We start from the raw sequence: 25,584 nt of genomic DNA, 5'->3' as shown, positions 1-25,584 counted from the left end.
TTCCCACTTCCCAGCCAGGGAAGGATCGGTGGAAGCCTAACAGGAAACTGGAACTTTTACCCCAATCCAGTAAGAATGAGAAGCACTTTTTGGGGTGAAAAGAGAGGCCCCACAGGAAACCTAAACTTCTACCTCCACCTAGCAGTCACAAGAGGACACTTTTCAAATCCCATCAGTCCTCTGCCAGAGCAGAAACCAGTTAGAACAGGAGGTTTACAGAAGGTTCAGAAGCTCATAGCACAAAATGAAAGTGTTGACATTGTCTGTCAAACCAAGAACTAAGAAGATCTCAAGCTACATGGAAAACACACAGCAGTCAATAGATGCCAAAATGAAGGTGACCAAGAAGACAGATTTGGGCTTCTCTGATAGCTCAGTTGGTAAAGAATCCACCTGCAATGCAGGAGACCCCAGTTCAATTCCTGGGTCAGGAAGATCTGCTGGAGAAGGGATAGGCTACCCACTCTAGTATCCTTGGGTTCCCTTGTGGCTCAGCTGGTAAAGAATCCACCTGCAATGTGGGAGACCTGGGTTTGATCCCTGGGTTGGGAAGATCCCTTGGAGAAGAGAAAGGTTACCCACTCTAGTATTCTGGCCTGGAGAATTCCATGAACTGTATAGTCCATGGGGTCACAAAGAGTCGGACACTACTGAGTGACTTTCACTTCAAAAATCCAGAATCATCCAGTTATGATTAAGCGGTTATGACAAAAATGCTTAAACCAGCAATTAAGGACATGCTTGAAACAAATGAACAAACAGAAAGCCTCAGCAAAGAAACAGGAAGTGTCATCAAAAACCCGGAAAACCTAAAGAACCACCAAATGGAAATTTTAGAACTGAAAAATGCGATAACCAAAGCAAAAAGCACAATGGATGGGCTCATCAGCAGAATGGAAGGGAGAGAGCAAAGAATCAGTGAACTGAAAGATGAAACAACAACAATTACCCAGTATGAACCAAAGATAGCAAATGGACTGAAGGGGGAAAAAAAGGACAAAATTAATATGCCTAAGAACAAACTGATACAAATAAATGATTGAATAAATAATTAAATGAGGGAGATGTGCAGTAAGGTTAGAAAAGGAAGTTAAAGAGAAACATATCAGAAAGGAAAAAATAAAACTGCCTCCATTATTCAATGACATGGTGGCCTACATAGAAAATCCTAAAGAAAGGAGAAAAAATTCATAGAACCAGTAAACAAGGTCAGCAAGGTTACAAGATACAAAATAAACACAGAAAAATCAACTGATTTTCTACATCTTAGCAGTAAAAACATGGGCACTGGAATTAATTATCCATACCATTTATACTCATTCAAAACAAAAATGAAAACCGAGGTATAAATCTCAGAATACATACAAGGCCTGTATGCTGAAAACTACACAATGTTGCTGAAAGAAATCAAAGATGTAAATAAATGGAGAGAGGTGCCATATTCATTTACTGGAAGACTTAAACAGAGAAAAGATGTCATTTCTCCCCAAATTGATAAACCAGTGTAATGAAATTCCTACCAAAATTATAGCAGAACATTCTGTAGATATAGATAAGATTATTCTAAAATTTATGTGAAAAGACAAAAGAATGAGAATAATTAAGAACAATTTTCAGAAAAGAAGTAGGAGGAATCAGTCTGATTTCAAGACTTATTATAAAACTACAGTAATCAAGGCTGCGTGGCGCTGGTGGATGGATAGACACATAGATCAATGCAACAGAACAGAAAACAGAGAAATGCCTGGAGATTAACCCTCAAAAATAAGTCCAACTGATTTTTTTTTAAAGAATACTCAACGAAGGAAAGATCACCTTTTAAACAAATGAACACCCACAAACAATAAAATGAACTTCACCCTAAGTCTCATGCCTTACATAAAGTTAACTCAAAATGGCTCACAGACTTAAATGCAAAATGTAAACACTTACAGAAAAGAGTGAATAAATAAAATCTTCAGGGCTGAGAGCCAGGAAGAGTTCTTAGAAGTTACACCAAAAACACAATCCCCCAAAGGAAAAACTAATAAACTGGACTTCTTCAAAATCCAAAACAAAACCAAAAAGAAGGGCTTAGAAATTAAAAAGCCTGATATATAAAAAATGCAACAGGATAGTTGAATATAAAGTTGAGAAAATCTGCTGGAAAGTAGAAGGGTAAAATAAAGAAATGAAAAATAGAAGGAAGAAAACAAAAAGTCAGAAAATCAGTTCAGGAGAACTAACACTGGCAGTAAAGGAAGACAGAAAAGGAAGTCATCAAATGAGACGAACTGAAATTCTCCCCACACAAGGAAATGAGTTTGTAGACTAAATGAGACCACCAGACAACAGACATAATAAATTAAAAACTGCACCCACCAAGATATATCATCAATCAATTTTGTAACACTGTAAGCAAAGAAGAATTTACAAATTTCTAGGGAGAGAAAATGAGTCACAGCCAAAGGACAAGGTATTAGAATGACTTTGGACTTCCCAAACTCAACAATGAAGCTAAAATACAGTAGAGCAATGCTTTCAGTATCTCAATGACACTATTTCCAATCCAGACTTTCACATGCAAACTATCACATGTGTGAATGTAAAACAAAGATACTTCCAGACCTGCATGTTACCAAAAACTGACCTACAACACATCAGGAAGCTCCTGGAGGACAAGTTCCACCAAAAGGAGAAAGCACAGCGAAAAGAGGAGGCGACAAATCTGACGAGAAAGAGAAGCAAAAAGAATGGCGAGAAAATTCCAAGATAAAACAGTAAACTGTCCAAGAGAGCAACCAACTCAGATTTCATCAAGTCTGAAGACTGACAGAGATTTCCTCAAGAAGATAGAACACTGAATGTGTTCAAAAGTATTTTTAAAAGGATTTAAACAACTTGGGGGAGAGTTTGAAATTGTGCAAAAGCACACAGAAAACAGATTTAAAAAACCTAAAAAAACAAACAAAAAAGACAACGATTAATTCCAGTGGGGAGAAAAAAAAGAAAGGAATAGTCATCATAGTCCACTTAGAAGACTCGGCAAAAAATAATGTTTTCTTACATAATAATATAAAAACTAATATTAACATAACTGACAGATTTCCAAACTTATGGCTATTTTGGAAGAATGGGAATGAGAATAATGAAAGTATTTGGAGGGAAGGGCATGTAGGGAATGAAAAAAAGCTAACTTTTTACTTTCCAAAGCTACTGCCTAAAATGGAGGAGGGGGAGGACAATTAGCAATATCAGCTTGTTACTTAGAAATATATCAAATGAATCCACTAAAAGTGGTGGCCTCTGGGACCTTGCAATGGCACAGGAGGACCCCTCAGGGAATTGCTTGATGTTTTTTGTAATAAGCTTACTCCAATTATTTGAGTGTTTAAGTTTTAGAAAAAGATAAACTAAAAAATAAAATTCTCATTGCTAATACATGGCTGCACCAGAATGTGAACCATATAATTCCAAATCAGGTCCATTAATTTATGAGCTCCTAAGGGGCCCACGACTTCTTAGCTCCTTTATTCTAAAACCTGCCCAGCACAAAAGAAGCCCTCCAAACTTGTTTCTGAATGAGTGGGAGAAAATTAAAGAGTGGGATTAACTCTAACACCTGAAAACAAATGAGAAAGGCATTTTGGGCAGAGGAGAGAGCAGAAGCAAAGAGGGGAAGTGAAGTGTGAGAGCTGAGCAAGGAAAAGGAGAGGTGAGGGGAGGAGGAACAGCATCCAGAAAACACAGGGTGGACAAAGGGAAACAGTGAGCATGGCTGTTGGGAGCCAAGTGGCAGGGGGGTGGGAGGACACTGGTGCTTGAGGACAGATCCACATATAGCCCTGACTATACGTATATCAGCCTTGGGGGGAGGGGGTTTTGCTTGCTTTGCAATGATGACAGCAAATTTATTTCTGTCAACAGCTTCTTCCCAAATAGTTTCAGCTTTCTGGAATCTACATATTACCAGGCTCTGTAAAATCCTGAGCTTACAACTTGCTACTCTACAAGTAGCCACTGAAAGGGCAATCGCACAAAGGCAAGCAAAGCCTGGGGAAATCCCCACGATGCCACTCTCACCCATTTTCTGGACCTCTTTCTTAATGTTCTTACCAAGAACATTAAAATGCAGGGCACAAAGGAGCCATCACCCCTAGGTGACACGTGCATCTGCTACGATCATTATTCATATATTCATTTCATCCAAAGTTTAAGTAGTTCCTTTATGTTGGGGAATGTACTGGAATACAAAGTCTCTGGTTTTAAATTACTTTCTAAATTACTTATAAAATAACATGATAAGGAACATAACTGACACAAACAGAAGTATTGAGGAAATACAAAGGCATAATAAAGGACTACCCAAATTTCTTAAATGTGTAATGTCAAACAGAAGTGAAAAAAAGCGAATACTCCAACAAACTCCCATATATGCATCACCCTGCCGGTGCAATAATCAATTCATTGCCAATCTTATTTCTATTCTAAACCCACTCATTTAATTTCAAGAAATCACATTATTTCATCCACAAATATTTCATCAAATATCTAACAGATGGGGTCTCTTTCTTTAAACACAAGAGGAACCTAAATCCTGAAAACTGAGGATTTAAGAAGTGAGATATAGTTAATATATAAAAGGCACAGATTTTAAGGTGCCCAGCTGAGTTCTGACAATTGTGCAGCCATAACCACTACCCAAAACAAGATACAGAACAACGTCCGTGGCCCAGAAAGTTCCCATATACCCTTTTCTAGTGAATTTCTCACAACCAGATAGCCACTTTCTGATCTCTATTACCATGGATCGCTTTTGCTTATTCTTAACCTTTTATAAGTGGAATCAGAATATGTATGAGTAAGCATTTCTAGGCAAGAAAAAAAAAGGAGAAGCATTCTGGGGGGGAAGGACAACATGGAGAAAACACAAAGGTGTGGAAGCCTATGTTCACAGAATGATGAAGGATTTAAGAGGGTTGAAAACTAGGACTGGTAGCTGATAGATAATAAGACTACAAGAAGAGGTTCGTTGGCAACCTCAGATCTCTGTAAGTATTAATAATTCTGGGAACCAAGCTGTTAAGTACATTTTTCCCAGTGCCTCAACCTATTTCTCTGACCTGAAAATTTGTCAGTTCTCTCAACTGCTTCTACTCCTCAACTCTCCAGCTGAGAATGACTGAGGCAAGAGCAACACTCTATGCCCCTTGGCTGTTCATTCCCATCTTGGGCGAGGCCTCCTTGTCATCCCAGGGAAGGAAAGAAGCCCCCCCCCCCGCCCCCACCCCGGGGCCTTCTTATGAGAGGGCATAGTCCCTCCCTGACATCTGAACAAGTGAGCCCAAGTCTGATGGGCAACCTTACCATTATCTGGATTTCTCTCTTGCACACCTGAAGGTCATGCTCGTTGTTGACAAACATGCGTTTCAAGGCACATTTCATTCCATTGCTTGTCCTCACCAGAAACACGATGGCGAATCCACCTGGGGGAGAAGCACACACAGGCTCCTGTAAGTCACACTGTAGACGTCAGTGGAATGACCGTGTGGGTGCAGACTGTGATGTCACTGCTGATGGTTCTGATGCCGTCGTCAGCTAGGCCTAGGGCTGGTCTGGCACAAAATGCATTCTTAAGACTGGGACTCAGAGGTATCATTTGTGAGATAGGGTAGCAAGAATCAGAAAAACTGTTCCTGAACTCCTACCTAAAAACAACAAAACAAAATAGGAAAACAATAATAGATAAACACATGAATGAACAGATGAAAAAAAAGAACGAACTACATTCCAACTGCTCTCCTGGGCACAGAGCTCTTGTTAATTCATACCACAATCCTGTGAAGCCAGGTGATATTCTTCCCTGTAAGACAACAATTACTCACTGAAGAAAACAGAGGCTCAAAGAGATTAGATTCAACCAAGGACTTCTTTAAAAGAAAAAAAACAAAAAACACCTAAGTCCAATACTTAAACAGAGAGGCCTGGAAATTATTTCAAAAACTGTTTTAAGATAGTTGGCAATCAATTTCAAGAATCTCCTTCCCTTCCTTTCTTCTCATCCCTCCTCACCTCATCCCCTGACTAATCAACAACACGCGTGGGGGATTACTTCTGCCCTCCCTACCCCACGGGCTGCTGAGAAGACACGGACAGTTAGGAAAGAGCTACTCTCCACAGCAGCCACTAGGGAGCACGACAGATTATTGGGCAGATTTTTTTAATGTCTGCACTAACCCTTCTCTAAAACACAGTTCATAATTCATTAAAAGAGAGTACTATAACTCTAACAGAAATCCTTCAATGCTCTAAACTGGTTATACTTTGGTGTTCCACAAATTCTTAGAACCCCTAACCTTGACCTCACTCTTCAAACACTGTCAGAGGCCTTCAGTGCCACTGTCAAAAAGAGTCTGGGTAGATAAGGTGCAGCAAAGCTATCAAAGGTGAAGCTTTGGGATAAGCAGCAGTTGTATCAGACACGTAGTCTATCTGCCTGCTCACACACCTGCATTAATTTAGCTTGTACTACCCTGCACATTGACCCTGGGTACTGAAAAAAAACTGCTAGGCTGTTCTTTGCTGAGCTACTAGGGAAGCCCTCTTTGCATGGAGGTGATGACTAATTGGATGGAGCTGAACAGAGAGGGAAGTCAGCAGTACAGGAACTTGAGCTGGGGTTATGGCACAGTCCTGGCGTGAGACAGGGCAATCAGTAGTGATTATAGAGACCTCAGGCCTGTGATATAAGACCTGGGTCCCAACCATTCCACTCGAAACCCTCGAAGACCCAGCAGCCCTCCAGCAGCTGTCTGTCAATGTTCTCAGTATTTCCAGTTGTATCTTTATAATAACAGTTCTTTTTCAAATTAACTTGAGTAGGATTCTGTTCCACGCAACCAAAGAGAACTTTAATCATACAGCATTGTTGCGTTTTTTCATAAAGCACACATATAATTCTGTGTTAAAAAAAATTTTGAACAGACTCAAATGTTCCAAATGTGCATTTTGATAATGATTTAGCAGAGATTGCATGTTTGTGTATTTCCTGTCATTGTGTTCTTCAGTACTCAGACAAACACTAAAATTTACCATCCAGTCTTTCATTTCAGCTGTCATCTCTCTAATCTTTGTACCTCAACATTTTTCATTTTCTTATAATAAAGTCCACTCATACTGCTCAACTGTCAATTTAATTCTACAATTTTGAGTAGTTACCATAAAAGATTTTTAAAACTCTAGCATGCATCGACTTCTATTGATAGAAGTCTAACACACATGCAAAAGAATGCGATTCTAAGATGCATATTTTTACATTATAATTTTTAGGATCAGAATTTTCTTGTAATAAATATATACATTTAATGCGGTAGTATTTGTCTTCCCTTGTCCCCTCAAAAAGCCATTAAATTCATGATGTGTCTTATAAGCAATTAAACCTGGAGAAAATGATAGTATTAATATAAATGATAAATTATAAAATTTCTATGCATAATAGTAATTGTTTTGTGAACAAGTGGGTATTCCTTTTACAGATTTTGAACTTCTCTTTCAATCACAGAACTGCAGACTCTGCACCAGCCGGGCTTCTGTGCTCTGCTCAGCTGCTCAGTCATGTCTGACTCTGCAACCCCACGGACTGCAGCCCACCAGGCTTCTCTGTCCATGGGATTTTCCCAGCAAGAATATCGGAGTGGGTTGCCATTTCCTTCTTCAAGCAGTGCTGCTACAGAGTGTTAAGTCCTAGCACTTTGCTTTATGGGAGGAGGAACCACATTTTTAGGACCCAATGGCTAGTTGTGGGCAGAACCTGGGCTGGTGTTATTGTCCTAATTATCTAAAAAATGTTCTTTCCACTTAGTGAAAACTGTGCAATACTCATTTAGGTCACAAGGAGACACCGGACAGTGCTGCAGAACAGAAGTTGGGAATGACTGGTTCCTACAGTTCTGTGACATGTGGCACCACTAAAGGACAAGGTGAGCCTGGAGGAGCAGGCTGGTGATGTGGCAATTCGAGATAACTGCCACCAGGTGGGAGCAGTGCAGCTTTCTTCATCAGGTAGCAAGATGACATTTCCAGACAGAACTGGAGAATGGGTTCTGAGGCCTACGGCAGGATCCAGTCAAGCATAACTGGTTGAGAAATGCCAGCCCAGACTCTCAACGTCTATGACCAAAATTAATCTACAGGCAAAGAAATGAGCCCTTATGCTTCCCACAAACAGAACCACGTTTTAGGCATCTATGCCTATCAAGGGGCTTATTTGCAGGAGCATGCTGCATGCTAAGTCGCTTCAGTTGTGTCTGACCCTTGACGACCCTAAGAACTGTAGCCCGCCAGGTTCCTCTGTCCATGGGATTTCCCAGGTAAGAACACTGGAGTGGGTTGCCATGCCCTCCTCCAGGGAATCTTCCCAACCCAGGGATCAAACCGGCATCTCTTATGCCTCCTGCATTGGCAGGGGGGTTCTTTAGCACTAGCGCCACATGGGCACTTGCAGGTAAGAAGCATTTAAATTAGGGCTTAAAAACCAAAACAGAAATAATATTGTAACAAGGACAATAAAGACTTAAAAAATGATCCACATTAAAAAAAAAAGAAAATCTTAAAAAAGAAAAAAATCAAAGCCTGATAGGATTTGTCAGTTTAAAGATGTTAGTCACTTTCACCACATGGCTGACCAAGAGGAGTGTAAATTTCAGGTAGCGAGCAAACAGCACAACTCTTCCTCACCACAGGCCCACATCCGCCACACGTATCGGGTGAGAAGAGGCACGGCCACAGCTGGAGAGGATATGGGGATCACAGAAGGCAGCTATCAGGCTTCAAGAGAGGTGCTTGCCTAAGACTGAGTTGCATCCCTACATCTTGATTAAATGGAAAAATCTAAAGCTGAGCTGGGGAGAGTTTGCACAGAGGGAAGAAAAGCTAACATTCAGCAGAGCCCGTGCCAGTTTGCCCACTGGAGCCTGTGCCAATTGCTCTGCCTACTGGCATTTTTTGAAACACTAACATAATCTTCAGGATTTTGCTGAAATCCATTTCTTGGGAAAATTCGTGAATATATTTAATTGTAACGGGAAAAAGGATCTGACCCATTACATGAGGTAAGGGAAAGAGGCAGGACAGGATAACTTTGACAGACTCACTTTTACCAATTCATTTTAAATGCAGAAACATTTTTTTTTTATTTCCACAAAGAAACATGCTTTCTCCCACTTTCCCTAAAATACACAGTACTCTTGGCCTCACTTTCTCCCTCTAATTTCTGATGATGCAGATGGGTACTTTCCACTCACTATATGAATTAGAAGTTTTGTGTTTGGTTCCCCTCTGTATCTTCAGGCCCTACAGCAGTGCCTGATACATAGTGAGTCCTCAAAAATGAATTAACTTTCCTCTTAATGAGGAGAGATTAGAAAAGACTACAGAGAGTGGTGGAGATTGTGGCAAACCAAAGTATATGGTCCATGTAAAGGAGCAGCTACTACACAACTCAAGCTAATTACTGCCCTGTCGCAATTCGAGATGAGAGACTCGGGTTCGATCCCTGGGTGGGGAATAGCCCCTGGAGAAGAAAATGGCAACCCATTCCAGTATTCTTGCCTGAAGAATCTCACGGACAGAGGAGCCTGGTGGGCTACAGTCCATGGGGTCTCTAACAGCTGGACAGGCCTGAGCAACTGACACAACACAGAGAAATATGGACCCTGTTCTAATACCAACGCTTGATTTTATTGGTCTTCCCATTTTAGCCATTCTATCGAGTGTGTTCAGTTCAATTGAGTGTGTAGTGATATTTAATTGTGATTTTAATTTGCATTTCCCAATAGATTGCTCATCTTTTAAATTCAGGATTACCTGCTTCCTACCACTGTCCTGGGCTTTAATGAGCACAGTATCAATGAGTCACCAATGAAATTACTGAGATAACTTGGACTTGTACCTCTCAAGCAAAGATGACAGAAATGGCTACCTATCTCTGAGGGAAAAAAGGAAAGTGAGAATTTGTAATACATGAAAGAAAAAGTCAAAGTGTAGTCGTTCAGTTGTGTCCAACTATTTGTGACCCCCTGAACTCCAGCCTGCCAGGCTCCTCTGTCCATGGGATTCTTCAGGCAGGAATACTGGAGTGGGTTGCCATTCCCTTCTTCAGGGGATCGTCCCGATCCAGGGATTGAACCCAGGTCTTCAGCACTGCAGGCAGATTCTTTATCATCTGAGCCACGAGGGAAGTCCTTTGTAATTCAAAGAGAGGGGACTATATAATTTCTAAAATCTTGTTCAACTCTGACATCAACAGGAGATCATGGTCATCAATATTATTATCTGGACTGAAATCTTTTAAACAGAACCTTCTCAAGGAGCCTGATCATGCTATTCAATACTGGCAATGGGGCTTTTGAAGTAACTGTAGTACTGCTCCTGGCTTTATCTCAAATAAGCAATCATTCTAGGTGGTACCAGGCCCTGGGGGCTGTTCTGAATGAATCAAAACACCAGTGACTCCACTTAGCAAGGACGAGTGAGGGATGGGGAGGGAAGGTGAGTGAGAAGAGAAGGAAAATGCCAAACTGATGATCTGAGCAGTGATACGCACAGAGATAGGGAACAGCTGGGCAGACAATGAGAATGATTAGACCGTGAGACAAAGAAGCCCATCATGGTGCTGAGACAGGGTTTCTGGATTTGCTGCCAAAGAGGTTTTTGGTGGATATTTAGAAATCGAGCCTGGAGTCTGGGTTACCAACATCTGCAGCTTGCTTATTTCCTGCAGGTAAAAGGAAACTTCATTTCCTATCATGGGTCCCATCCACACCTTGAGGAGTGGCTTCCACTTGTGTGAGAGGAAAGGAAACAGAAACCAGAGCCAGAGGAAACTAAAACGAGGGAAACTTCACCCAGACCCACACTCTGCTCATGTCCTCCACTTCTCCATCCTACACGTTCTGTGATTCTCTTTCAAAATAAGGTTTAACCCAATGACTACTATTTACTTAATGCAGTTTCTCTTGGAACTAACAGAAAGCTAGCATAAAATAAAAAAAACAGCTTTCTGAAGCTTCACTAAAGAATCAGACAGAGAGAGGACTTCCCTGGTGGTGCAGTGGATAAGACTCCGCTTGCCAGTGCAGGGGATCCAGGTTTAATCTCTGGTCTAGGAGGATTCCATATACCTCCAAAGAGCCGAGCCCATGCCACAATGCTGAAGCCCACGTGCCTCGAGCCCGTGCCCAGCAAGAGAAGCTACCGAAATGAGAAGCCCACCCACCGCCCCTGAGGAGTAGCCCCTTACCCCAAAACTGGAGAAAGCCCACGCACTGCCATGAAGATCCAGCGCAGCCAAAAATTAGTTAACAAATAATAATCAGAGAGTGAATCCAGTTAAAGTGGTATCTACCCAGGAGATATAAAAGAAAGGACAACACTAGATAAGTTACTGGAGCTCTTTGGTCTCCATTTCCTCAACTGCAGAAATTAAGACCAAATTAGTGGTATTTAAATGAACGGGTCCCTCGGAGACCTAGGATTACAGGAGATGCTGCAGTGGCGCTACACACAGCTTCCTTTTATCTGCCGAATATTCATTCTGACAAAGATGCTAGAAAAAAGGGGGGAAACTGCTTTAAAGGAGAAAAAAAAACCCGAAGAATATTGCATATCCCTAAATAAAGGTAAGGAGTACAGCACTGTGAGTCAGGCAAACAGCCTTCACCTACAAGCCTACCACTGACACACACGTGCACAGGCAGCCTGCAGAGCTGGGAGTGGGGGCGGGGCCGCCAGGTCCACCCCACACTGAGACCGTGGAGTATTCCTGTGGAGTCCAGCAGGTTAGGTTCAAACCCCGGCTCAGGAAAGCCACAGTCTCCCTGAGGCCCTGTCCTTTCACCTTTCAAGGGTGGCTGAGATTCACCTCTTAGCTCTGGGGAAGACCAAATGACAGGCGAGACACCATTATATCCACAGGAGGGATATGATGAATACAGGTGGTCTGGCCTTACCTCCTCCCCACCCAAATCCTCTGTATTTATGACAGATACAGGTGGTATCTGAATGTTGTTAAAAGTTCTAAACCTGGAGTATCTTCTTGAGATAAAGGGCATAAAGTTAAAGTTCTAAACCTGGAGTATCTTCTTGAGATAAAGGGCATAAACTCAAATACCTACAGGGGCCAGACAGACCATCTAAAGCAGGGAGGCAGTGCAGGCACAACGAAGTGTACAGAGGGAGTCTGCAGATGGGAGATCGTGAGCAGGGGCGGACCCGGGCAAACCAGAAAGGGCACGCCCCGTTCACGAGGCGGCTGCTTCTCAGCGAAGGCCAGCTGTTGCCATGGAGGAATGTGGGCTGAGGGCTGCCAAGTTTTTTGATTTCCAAAAGCTCCATTTTTAGGAGAAATCTCCTCATTTTTAAATCCTGGCTATGACTGTAGAAAAGTTCTTCAACCCTGTGCAAGTCAAGGAAACCCATTTCCAGGCTAGGACTGAACGAGACAGCCCGACCTCGACTTTTATGAGAGTCCTGTAAAGTAGCGGGACATGTATGACGAACTCTACTTGACCAGCTGGGCAACTGAGGCACAGAGAAAGAAGCCCAAGTGGCTTCCCAGTGCTGCCACCTAGAGGCAGGGCCAGAGGGCGGCAATCCAGGTATACCAATTCCTGGCCTTGACCTTGGTCCACTCTCCTCTGCTGACTCTCCCTCCTCACAGCAGACCCTACAGGACACCTCCATTACCAGGGAAGGTATGGGAAAAGACACAGCGAAAGGCAAGGGACCTGCCCAGGGCTTGGCCTCCCTCGCCGGCCTGGTGGGAGGGAGAACTTGGGTGCAGTGTCTGTGAGCTCCCACAGGGAGTGACGACCAAGAGGCTGAAACTGATTCATATTTTGCCAAAAGTTTCAGAAGGAACGGAAGTTTTCTAAACTCTAGAACAGATGGCAAGGAGCACAGCAAAGATTCTGCAGGAGAAAAGGTCAATCTGCAGCATTTGTTCAACACTGATTTCAGTGGGGACTTGGGGTTTGTTTTTTTAACATCAATCTCGCCTCACTCGCCTCAAATTAAAAACCACCATGTGCCAGCTTCCTTCTGGGGAATGTGTCAAAGAAGTCCCTTCCCCAGGCAGAAAGAACACCCAGATGGGGGATGACTGGAGGTTCTCAACTTCCTCTCTCCCCACCGGGAGCTGTGGGCACAGTCAGACACTGGCAAACTCTGGCAGTGGTCCAGAAACATCAACAGAACCCAATTACGGCCACAGCCCAGGTTGAACACGGCGCAGCTGGCAGCTGGTTCTTCCTTTCTAGGACTGTAACAACTGGGGAGCATCTGAAGTTCAGGGGTTCTCTCTAGGCAAAAGTCTCCTCCATCCCCCAAGAATTGCCAGAGAAGGTACCTGCCTTCTGGAACAAAAGGTCACAGTTAAAGAAATTAGTAGGAGGGATAATTAAGGAGTTTGGGATAAACATGTACACACTGCTACATCTAAAACAGATAACCAACAGTACCTACTATAAACAGCACAGGGAGCTCTGCTCAAAGTTACCTGACAGCCTGGATGGGAGGGGAGATTGGGGGAGAATGGATACATGTATATGGAGGCTGAGTCCCTTTGCTGCTCACCTGACACTATCACAACATTGTTAATGGGCTATTCTCCAACATGAAATGAAAAGTTTAAAAAAGAAAGAAAGAAATCAGGTTGGCTCACACACAGCAGAGGCTTGTGAATTACTGCATGTAAAAGCAGAGCACACTGGGCCTGGGCTGTCACCATCGGAGATCGACCAGACAAGGGCCTTTCCCAGAGCCACCCGGCCCGCCTTGTGGGAACTGTTTCCATGGCATTAGCTGTCTAGCAAATGCAGAAATGGTAAGAAACATCAGCAGGGCCAAGGTCTTTGTTCACTGATATCCCCAGGTCATGCTGAGCCATTTTCTCTTCTCTATACTACAAGCCACGTTGATCTTATAAAAACAGAAATTGAGTATCTTTCTCCTGTTTGAAAATCCACAGTGGCTTCTGGCCCTCCTTAGAAGGAAACTCCAAATGCTGACATGGCTCGCAAAGCACCCCATGATATGATGTGAGATCTCTCTCTCCAGACTCATTCACATCACAGCCTCTCACTGCTCATTCTGTTCCAGCCACGATTGCCTGTTTTCTTCCCACACATTGCTTGTGCTCCACGCTACCTAAAGATAGCTATGCGTATCCCTCCCTCTGCCCTATTCACCTCATTCCTGGACTGAGCAGCTCCCACGAGCCATCCTTCAAGTTTCAGGCTCGATGTCACCCTCCTGATGAACCTCCCCTGACTGCCCCAGTCCCCACTCCCTTCCTCTTCTGATCAGGTTACATACCTTGCTATACATACACCCTCCTCTTTTCCTTCCAAATGTATCAGGAGCATAATTCAATACTTAGGTAATTCCTGGTTTGATGGCTTCTTTCCCTGAAACTTGTAAACTGCACACGGACAAGGATGACGACTACCTCACGGTGGCCTGTGTCATGAAGCACAGTGCCCCTGCATAAATGGTCCTCAGGTGTCTGCCTAGCACCCTAAGGATACCAACAAAAACAAGCAAACCAAACCAAAAAAGCCACACCACACCAAACTGAGACACGCTACACAGTGCCAGCTTTTCAGGAGGTTAGAATCTAGCAAGGGGAAGAAGGGACATATTTTGAGAAGGCCCATGAGGGATGAGGCAGCCCATCCACAGAGCAAAACCCGAGTGCACAGCCCAGCACAACAATGGGTCCTCTGAGACAAAGCCCACTGGATGGTATTCTGGGTTAACAAGCACAGGTGCAATCTCTACAGAAACCTCTGCACTGTCGGAGTGCCACTTGTTCCCCGAGTGATTCCTTCTTTTAAAAAGAACACTTGAGCTGAAAAGAAAAACCCTCTTCAGTTGAGAAGGAAAAGAAATCAAAACCCCCGTGCCCACTGCTGCCACATCCCTCACCTGAAGGAGTGAAGAGCCTCTTGGGCAGGAACTGTCTCACCCCCACCCTCCCTCAAGCCTCTGGTGCCAGCTATCTTCTAGCAAATGGTGTACAAACCAGGAGAGCAGCTGGGACCGGCCAGAGGGCGCAGAATCTGTGCCCAGGTTCGTCAGCCCCCACCACAGACACCCAAGCCCCAGCTCGAATCATCTCCACCAACACTTTGTTTTTTTAATATTTATTTTCTTTTTGGCCGCCTTGGGTCTCAGCTGTAGTGTGCAGGCTCTTCACTGCAGGGCACAGACTCTAAAGCGTGTGGGCTCTGTAAGTAACGGTGCAGGAGCTCTCTAGTCAAGACATGCGGGCTTAGGGGCCCTGAAGCATATGGGATTTTAGTTCCACAACCAGGGATCAAACCAGCATCCCCCGCATTGCAAGGCGAATTCTTAACCACTGGACCACCAGGGAGGTCCCTCCACCAACACTCCATGTGTGTTACTCGTCCACTTTCTCCAAAAAACTGCAAAGCCAAAGTTTGGCTGACATTCTTTCAGCTTCCAACTGTTAATTCCAGAGCATTCTACTCTAATTTCATGCTTCAAAGCTTACTTCAGTTTCTGCACTTTGTGCTTTCGGAGTAAGATCAGGTTAACCAGCTCTGTTCCAGAAAGAGCATTTTCTATTGTGGTGATTTGAGCTCAGCAGCCAGGCTGAGCTGTGTCTTTTGTTCTCCTGGGACAGGCATTGACATCAAAGGTACATAATAGAAGAGTTTTCAATTCTTTAGGTTTCATTAAAACTGATTTTCAAACACATCTGCTTTGTCCAGGTCACCCTAATCTCCTCGACCCTCCTGGTTATGAGGGAGACAAGTCCCCAAACTGGAAAGCAGGGTGACATTCTCTCAGCTCCCAACAGTTAATCACAGCCCATTCCAACTTCCAGAGAAGGAAATGGCAACCCACTCCAGTGTTCTTGCCTGGAAAATCGCAGGGACGGGGGAGCCTGGTGGGCTGCTGTCTATGGGGTCGCACAGAGTCGGACGCGACTGAAGCGACTTAGCAGCAGTAGCAGCAGCAGCATTCCAACTTCATTTCATGCTAAAGCCTTTTTTCTGAAGTTCAGGATGTCTGACTGGACTACCCATCACCGTCCACCAGCTCCCAGGTCGTTCCCCCTTCCCCAGTACCTGTGCACCAGCTCCCAATCTCCTTCCCACCCCAACTCACCATTTCCCAAGTCTTAACAATTCTATCCCCTAAATCTCTCTGGAACTCACACTGCTCTTTCACCCCTGACACTCCTTCATGCTCTTCTCTCTTCCTACCAGAACTAAAATAGAGTTCTACGTGTCATGCCTTGGATCTCTTTCCATTCTTAAATTCATATCTAAAAACTCCTCTTAAAAAGATTCATTAACTTCCCAAAGTCAGAATAAAGACCAACTTCCTGAATGCAGTAGTCTGCTAAGAACTTTTATATTTCCCCCCATTTTATTGCGAAGAATTTCAAACACACAGCAAAATCAAAAAGATCATCCTGAGAGCCTCCATATGCTCACCACCTAGAGTCTACAATTGTTAACATTTTGCTACACTTGTTTTATCACATATTTATCATCCATCTACGTAATTATCAACTCATATTTTTGATGCATTTCCAAGAAAGGTGTAGACCTTGATGCACTTCACCCTAAACACTTCAGCATATCTTTAACTATTATTCAGAATCTACAGTTCTTCTGAAGGGGCTGGGTAGAAATAAAATCTATTTACAGAGAAATGTATAAATCTTAAGAATATTATTGGATACATATTGGTGAATGCACAGTCAAGTAACCCAAACCCCTAACAAGATATAAAACCTTTCAAACACAGAAAGTTCTCTCAACCCCTTCCCAGACATCCCACCCTCATATCACCCCTGGATGCAATCTACTTCTAGTTTTATCAACTTTAAATCTTCATATAAATGGAATCATACAGTATATGCTTTTTTGTGTAAGGATCTTTTACTTAACATAATAGTTTTTATTGGTATCAGTAGCTTGTTGCTCTTATTGTTGACCTGTGTATCTTTTCTCTTACTGATAGACATTTGGGTTATTTCAAATGTGGAGCTATTATGAACAAAACTCTAAACGCGTTCTCTTACAAGTCTTTTTGTGTCATATGCTTTTATTTTTCTTGGGTAAATACGTAATGGTAACCCACTCCAGTATTCTTGCCTGGAGAATCCCACGGACAGAGGAGCCTGGCAGGCTACAGTCCATGGGGTCACAAGAGTCGCACACAAGTTAGCTATTAAAACAAATAAGAGTGTAAGTGCTCCGCCACTGAGTGGGTATATATTTAATTTTAGAAGAAACTGCCAGACCTTTTCCCAAAGTGGTTGTATCACTTTACACTCCCACCAACAAAATATGCTCTAGACCTTGATAACCTGAATACTTCCTGTCCTGGCCCAGAATCTATCTTCCCATGCTCTCTCCTCTACCACCAAGCTTTCAGAACGAGAACTTTTTTGCTGCATGTCATTCCCTCTGCGGAGAACATTCTGACCCAACCCTCTGCTAGATAATGGGAGTTTAACATTGCTAAAATAACACCTCTTCCATGAAGTCTTCCCTTTCCCTGATAATTGCCCTCCCTGGCTTTTTCTCTTTTTTAATTAGAGGATAATTACTTTATCCCCCTGCCTTTCATTATCACACATCTGGCCTGTACGTTTATTGCTGCACTCAGCACAATGTATTGTGACCTCCTGTGACGTGTTCATCTCCCTATGAAACAGGCTAAAGCAAAGAAGGAACCACTTTTTTCTGCCTTGGCAGAAAGACCTGTTATGTCATCATAGTACTTTGTTATATACTATATGATACTTTATATTTTTTCATAAAGCGTACTATGTATACTTTAAGGTTATCATTAAACACTGCTTTTAGGACTCTGAATACTATGCAAGTGTACGAACAACATTCCATATTATTCTCTAGGTGGGGCACTTGAAAAATGAGTCACCAAAGACAATTACAAGGGCAAGAAGAGCTTCCTGTTACTCCCGGAGGCCTGGGGTCAGCACGGTGTTTGGTACGTTTGCTGCTGCTGTTCTTGTTGAGTCACCAAATTGTGCTCGACTCTTTTGTGAGCCTCTGCCTACGGGATTTCCCAGGCAAGAGTACTGGAGTGGGTTGCCATTTCCTTCTCCAGAGGATCTTCCTGACCCAGGGATCGAACCTGCATCTCCTACACTGGCAGGTGGATTCTTTACCACTAGCTACCAGCGAAGCCCATTTGGTCCACAGTAGATGATTAATAGATATTTCATAAATTAATAGCAATGTGAGAATGCTACTTCCCTGTTGATAATACTCCTCTAGCCCCAACCACCTACAAGATGAAATCCTACCCTTAATGTAGCAGACGAGGCCCATGAGAGTCTGGAGCCCACACAGAGCTGAGGGCCTGGACGGTGTCCCCTAGTGCCTCGGTGCTTTCTGCTCAAGTTCTGTATCTGGAATGCCTGCCTTCTCTTTAATTAGTAAACAAGTAGCTTTAAGTCCAAGTGCAACTCAAACCTGAGCTCCTATGTGAACTCTGACCTAACAGAATGCCCATCCCTGCCTTATTTTCTAACCCTGATTATATCCCACTTGTCTGCAAACCAGTCTTTGTGAAGGACTATAATCTTTCTCTCAAAGGGCAAAGATTTTACTTTATTTTTATTCACTATAGGAAACACATTGGCCTAGCTTACCATATGCTCTACCCAATGCTGAAATGATGATCAGATACATTATATCAGATGGCTGCCTCCTCCTGGCCATCGCTACCTGGACCAGGAGCAGGTAGCAGCCACACATTCTCTCTTGAGAATCTGAGTACCAACTTAGGAACTGGAATTAAGACAGTGTGGGACAACCATGTGGACCAGGCTGGTAGCTACTGTCAGTCATATACATGCTCACAAATAAGCAGAGAAGAGTGTTTTGTCAAAAAAAAAAAAAAGCAAGCCATCAGAGCAGATACTTGGAAGAAGCTGCAATTCGAGACTATGAGGCTCCAAGAGGAGGTAGATGGGCAGAGAGACACCTGATAACTTTCTAGTACTCACAAAATCCAGCTTCACTCCTGCTATTGGGTTCTGGAAGGTTCCTTTATATTTATTCAATGCATTCCTTTTGACTTACTCGAATTTGAATTAAATTTCTGTTCCTTGCAATCCAATGACCCTGACACCTTGCACCAGTATGTTTATAAAATACATAAGCATTGATACAATCTAAATTTTAATAATTTTAACCATACAGTTTCCTTTAATAGAAAGCATCCAAAACAGAGTGTTAGAACAGTGTATTAAAAATTATACTTGAAGAGTGATAATTCTTAAGTTAAAAACTAGATTTAGAGATTTCCCTGGTGGTCCAGTGAGTGAGACTCCATGTTTCCAGTGCAGAGGGCCTGGGTTTGATTCCCGGTCAAGGAACTAGATCCCGAATGCCGCAACTAAGAGTTCATATGCTGCAACTAAGACCAACACAGTGAAATAAATAAGTACTTTAAAAAAAAAACAAAAAACTAGATTTACATTAAAACAGAAGCTGCATTAATATACAAAGCTCTAAGTAAGAAAATGATGAAAATCCATCTGGGAAAGGGCAGATACAGGGCACCTGAATGAGGGACATGGTCTGTGCTGCAGCCTTCCTTGGGCTCAAAGACCAAGGTTAGGGAGTTGGGGAGATAAGATCTCCAGCATTCAAAGTGCTCATTACTTGGGGAGGCCAAAGAGATGGTTTTTACCAGAGATCATCAGAAAGCAATCATAAAGAAGAGGATTTAGTTCTCAGACGGAGTGGGGTCCTCAGACTAACAGTGTGGAGTCATACACATTAAGTGAGAGAAGAGCTCAGCCATGGAGCACCCTGGGGGGAGGCCTGTCAAGAAGGTAAGTCTCCGCAGGGCCCTGGAGCACCCGGCACCAAACAACACACTGAATCTACGTGGGGAAACTTCCTCTGCCTTTGGGGTAAAGCCAGGGTCAAGATTAAGGTGAGTGGAGTGAGATACTTGCTATAGGTACAAAAAGACAAAGTCAGTATTAATGATTTTTTTCCTTCTGACTCAGGCTGCAGTACATGCATTCCAAGTCACTTCAATCGTGTCTGACTCTGTGTGACCCCATGGACTGTAGCCTGCCACATTCCTCTGTCCATGGGATTCTCCAAGCAAGAATACTGGACTGGGCTGCCATGCCCTGCTCCAGGGGATCTTCCTGATCCAAGGATCCTGTCTCCTGAGTTTCTTGCATTGGCAGGCAGGTTCTTTACCACTAGTGCCACCTACAGCTAGGTATAGCACTATTAAACTGGTACTGGTTTTATTTTAAATTATGGTATTTTGTTTACCACGGTTTCTTGCATTCATTTTTTTAAAATATTTATTTATTTGGCTGCGTCGGGTCTTAGTTTCAGCATGCAGGGTATCGTCATGACTCAGGGATTCTCTAGTTGCAGCGTGGGCTCAGCAGTTAGGGCACTCATGCTCAGTTGCCCCGCAGCATGTGGGATCTTAGTGCCCTAACCAGGGATCGAACCCATGTCCCCTAGATTGCAAGGCGGATTCTTAACCATTGGACTACCAGGGAAGTCCCTTTTGTATTCATTTTTATCTTTTAAATATTACATTAAAACACTGCTGTTGGCGACTAAGTTTTTGGGTGCTGTCTTCAATTCCGCACTGAGGTGAGTGTCTCACCCTAGCCCTGGCCTGACATGAAAATGCTGTCTGTACATTAGAGAGATCTGCCTGGGCACCATACTGTCCTTCCCTTCTGCCCCAGGGAAGACCTGAGAGCTCAAGACATTCCTCAGCGGGAAAAGAGAAACTTGGTGAGGGACTCCAAAGGAAGCGGGAGCTGGGAAACCCAGTAGAGAAACAGGGCTGTGGAGTCAGTTTCTGGCTGTCAGTGGGAATTACAGTGATGCTGATAAGCTCCAGGGGTGGCCAGCTCCCGAGCTCCTCGGCCACAGCTGAGATCAGACTAGACCCAGGAGCCAAACAGCGTAAAGAAACCAAGCTTCACTGAAGCAGAGACCAAGCCTCAACAGTCCAGACACCAAAATAGCATAAGCTTATCAATTCGATCGATAGTGAGTACCAACTAAAACAGAACAGAGCAATATGGGTTAGGGAGAAAGAGGGGTCTTCCAATAATCCGAGTCTTGGGGGCATCTCAACAAAGGGTTGAAAGAAAAGGCTATGGGGTCAGTGCAGAGCAGCCAGAAGCCTAGGGGGAAAATATCTGAAGCTTAACTAGGAAAGTGCTCACTCACCTGGGAGCCTGGACAGGCACCAGGAGAAAGCAAGGTGTCATGGGGTTCTAAGAGGTTGATGCCCAACAAAGGGAGAGAGATCTGAAGAGCAGATCCAGCCAACCGGGAAGTAAGAGCTCTGGAGACCACCCAAGCATCCAGTTCTGTTAAGGCTACAGTTCAAATAAAGCTGAGGCGAGGGAAAAAATGAGAGCTGAGTATTCCCCAAGCTATATGAAACAGTCTGAGTTAGGCAGCCATACCTTCTGGTAGGAACGTCAGCTGGCACTGCTTGGAAAGCGACATGGAAACATGTACAAAAAGCCCAATAGATCTTTTGACTCCAAAATTTCACTTCTGGGAATCTACCCTAGAGAAATATTCTGAAATATTCACAAATTGGGTGCAAAAATGCTCAAGATGAAAATAATTACTCAAATTAATGAAAAATGGAAATGACTTAAACGTCCAATAAGATTTGGTTTAAAAAAATGAAAGCTTGTTCATATAAGATAATATTACATAGCCATTAAAATACTGAACATTTCTAATGTTAAAATGTGCACAATATAGTCAATAAAAAGAATAAGATACAAAGTTCTGAGTTTATTAAGAACAGCTATGTAAAAATGCATATCTGTAGTGAACAGGCTAGAAGAAAGTACAACAAAATGCGATGATTAAAAACATGCAAAAAATTTTCTAAGACTGAGTTACCTGGGAGAGATGACATTATAGATGATTACTTTCTTCCTTATCCTTTTATTTTCCAGATTTTCAATAATGACCATATATTACCTTTCTTAAATTATTTAAAAAAAAAAACAACTCTTTTTGTTGTTTATTTTTAAAGAAAAATCTGTGTTCCAAACCCTGGGAGGCATATTAAGAAGGTATTTCCATTCCAAAAACGACCAGGAAGGAGCACAGCAAGACCAACCAACAAATGAAAATCCATGCGGAGAAAATTTCTTCTGCCCCGGGGGGTAAAACCAGGACTGGGACTGGGGTGAGGGGAGTGAGCCAACAGCCTGGGGCATGAAATTTATACAAGTGCCCCAAAACTTAATAATCAAGATACGTAGCATTTTAATGTATTTTTAAGTGAAAATAATGGCCAAAAAAATACAGAATGAAAAAAATTTCAATTTTAAATAAAGACAGGATCAGTACTGATTTTTCGTTTTGTCTTAGACTCCAGTACGGCTGGGCACACAGGGCTGTTACTGATCCTGTCTTTATTTAAAATTCTGATAGTTTGTTGACCTTGACTGGCTGATTTCCTGGGAAATTTTCCCTACCGTCCATGATGGTCAGGGCAGTGAGGTGGAGCAGTCCCTGAGTGTCCTGATGGCAGTACTAAGCAGGAACAAAAGGAGAAAGATGATCGCCTTGAGAGGGAGTAAGTGGTCTTGAGAGGAATCTAGAAGGCCCCATGAACTCTCCCAGGCTTCCCCAGACCACGACTCTAGCTCGACTTCTCTTTTCAGTGACTTCTCATGATTAAAATATATGACTGACACCAACCATAAAAGGAGCATTAGTCCTTAAGAGAATACTATCTTAAAATATTTATATGTTGGCAATTATGCTTGAGTTTCATCATGATATAAACACATGATACACACACAAACATTCGAAAAGTGAATGCCGGTGAATTATAAAAATCAGCTCAATTAACCATGCTTATGAAAAGTTCTTCAAGGCCTGAGTTCACTTGGTGACAGATAGGCACAAAGACCTAGAAAACAATGGGCCTCTGAGTTCAAAAACTCAAGTCATTCACTGACCAGAAGCATCACCACCCTAGACAGCTGGCTGAAAAACCTGCTCTGCTGTTAACACTAATGTCATCAAAATATGAAGAGAGAGAAACACACATACAATAAAACACACCACAGCATTAGGGCCACGTGGCCTATGCTCCATCTACCTTCGCATCTTCCATCCACCTGACAGCACATCTGTTTAGGACACATCCAAAAATAGCACGACCGAGATTCAACTCTGTGCCAAGCATCTTCGCATGCACCCACTAACTGCATCCTCATGACAACCCTGTGAGGCAGTATTATTATACCCGCCTTTCTGATGAGGAACCACAGGCTCACTCCCTAAGCAGGAGAACCTCAGTAACCTAGGCATGTGCCCTGTGCCCTGGATCTGTGCCTAGCAGGCCCATTTCCTAAAGCCCACCTACACAGCATGCTTCTGAAGTCTCCTCCAAAGACTTCCCTGGTGGGCCAGGGGCTAAGACTGGGCTCCCAAAGCAGGGGCCATGGGTTCGATCCCTGGTCAGGGAACTAGCTCCCACACGCCGCAACTAAGATTTTGCATACTGCAGCTAAAGATCCCACACGCTGTGACTAAGACCTGGCACAGCCAAGTACATAAATAAATATTAAAAATAAATAAATAAATAAGTATCCTCCAGCACATTCTTCTGTGATTTTCCCATCCAAATATCCATCATCCATTCAGAGACTGAAGTCCCATTTTAGCAATAAGGAGAGTGAGACAGAACAAAGCAACGAATCTACTGAACTTTCCACTCTGACCTTTGGTACCACCCAGTTAGAAGTGGGTTGCTGTGCTGGACCAAGGAACCAGGCTGCTCTATAATACACTGCACTCCCCTACAATGAGGGCGAAACGGCGCCCTCGTCTTAACTCTTCCTACCCGGTTCCATTCTAGGTGACCCCCCCCCCAACCCCATGACAGGGAAAGCTGAGTGACAATATGGGAGAGCGCCAAGTAACTCCTGGGGCGTCAGTTTTCAGCACATCTTCTACCTTTCAGCAAAGTGGAGGAGATCATTTCCCAGACCTGCCTGCAGGACCAGACTGAGGGAGGGATTTCAGCTACAAAGCTTGAGTTACAGTCGCTCCATGCTGGCCCTAATCCCTATTCTCTTGCCCTTTGAAGTAACCCCAACAGCAGGAGGCAGTCTGCAATCTACATCATGGCAGAAAGGACACCAGGTACTGGCAAGAGACCTCCCTTGACCATCCCCCCACATCCATCCCCAGGGGAGGTGTAAGGCACCACCCCCCCACCCCAAGCAGTGGCACATTTTGACCGGGCTTTCATTTTACATCAGAGAGGCAGTGGGGCTGGAGGAGATGACATTTGTATGCTTACATTCAAAGTCTTTTCACCATCCTTGGTTTATCTCTTTGACCTTCATCTTCACTAAAGCACCCTGGGAAATTTCGGGCACCAGGGAAACGTGGTCTTGGCCGGAGGGGAAGGTCTGTGTGAAGGAGGAGGAAGGAGAACTCACTGCACTTGCCTCCCACTACCAGGGCTGTAAAAGGAACGCGGAACCTTACCTCTCAGCCTTCAAGCAGTAATTAATTACCACAAGTCCAGGGTTTGGAACCAAGTGAAAAGCAGTTAGCAGAAGACAAAATCAGACCAAAGTTTACGTGGGCAAGATATAGGATAGAGGTATGGGAACTGTTTTCAGGGAAATTCTTTTTGTTTTGTTTTGTTTTCAGGGAAATTCTAAATAGAAAGATGCTTCTAGGCTTTTCTCTGGATGCTGAATATTAAGAGATGCTGTCTGGTCTGAGCCTACTTCATTGTAATTAGTGATTCAATCCTAGGAAACCTGAGTGTCCAATGCTGAGCACATCGACAACCTGGCTCAGACAAGAGTTCAAAGGCTCTGAGATCCTATTCCCCAGGATAACACCCTCTCCTCACTGCCGACAGATCTATAGAGTACAACAACCCACTTCTGTTACTAAAATTATTCTCAGGGTCAAAGGCATCATTTAAGAACATCTAACCCCAAAAGCCGTCATCTCCCTTCCACCATCCTTTCCTACCAACAGTTCTCAAGTCCTAAAAAATCCTGAATCCACCCCGTGTCCCTCAACTTTCACAGCTCTCTCTCTTCTAAGTTCTCTGGATCAGTCCCATCCTTGCCTCCACCCCCCTCTTGTCTCCAGAGACCATCACTCCCGCTTTAAGGACTTCATTCCAGTAATGATCCCTCCTCTCTTGTATTTTCAGTTGATTCTCTCTACTGCCTCTCTCCTACCAATATTTAAACATGTTTCAAGTCTCTCTGATATTGGAAAGAAAAAAAAGAAAAAAAATCTCTTCACCCTGTTCTTGATCCAAATGGCTACCACCCCTTTCCTCCTCTTCCTTCACAACCAAATATTATCAATTGTCGATACTCTCCTCTCCTTCCATATTCTACCTCCCAGTCATTCAGAAAGTGAAATGTGAAAATGAAAGTCACTCAGTTGTGTCCAACTCTCTGTGACCCCATGGACTGTACAGCCCATGGAACTCTCCAGGCCAGAATACTGG

At 43.4% G+C, this 25,584-nt stretch overlaps 1 protein-coding gene across 7 annotated transcripts in view; it reads right to left on the bottom strand.

Moving 5' to 3' along the window:
- The window catches only part of AAK1 (AP2 associated kinase 1), a 168,096-nt gene that overhangs the window by 87,380 nt on the left and 55,132 nt on the right, over positions 1-25,584 (bottom strand). For all 7 annotated transcript variants that reach the window (XM_061155134.1, XM_061155135.1, XM_061155136.1 and 4 more), the window contains exon 3: positions 5,347-5,465. In XM_061155134.1, coding sequence (XP_061011117.1) covers positions 5,347-5,465 — 119 coding nt within the window. The remainder of the gene's footprint in view (positions 1-5,346; positions 5,466-25,584) is intronic.

This window comes from Dama dama, chromosome 11, assembly GCF_033118175.1.
Source record: "Dama dama isolate Ldn47 chromosome 11, ASM3311817v1, whole genome shotgun sequence".
Lineage (NCBI taxonomy): Eukaryota > Metazoa > Chordata > Mammalia > Artiodactyla > Cervidae > Dama > Dama dama.
Note: the sequence above shows the minus strand (reverse complement) of the source record. Positions and strands in the feature narration are given on the sequence as shown.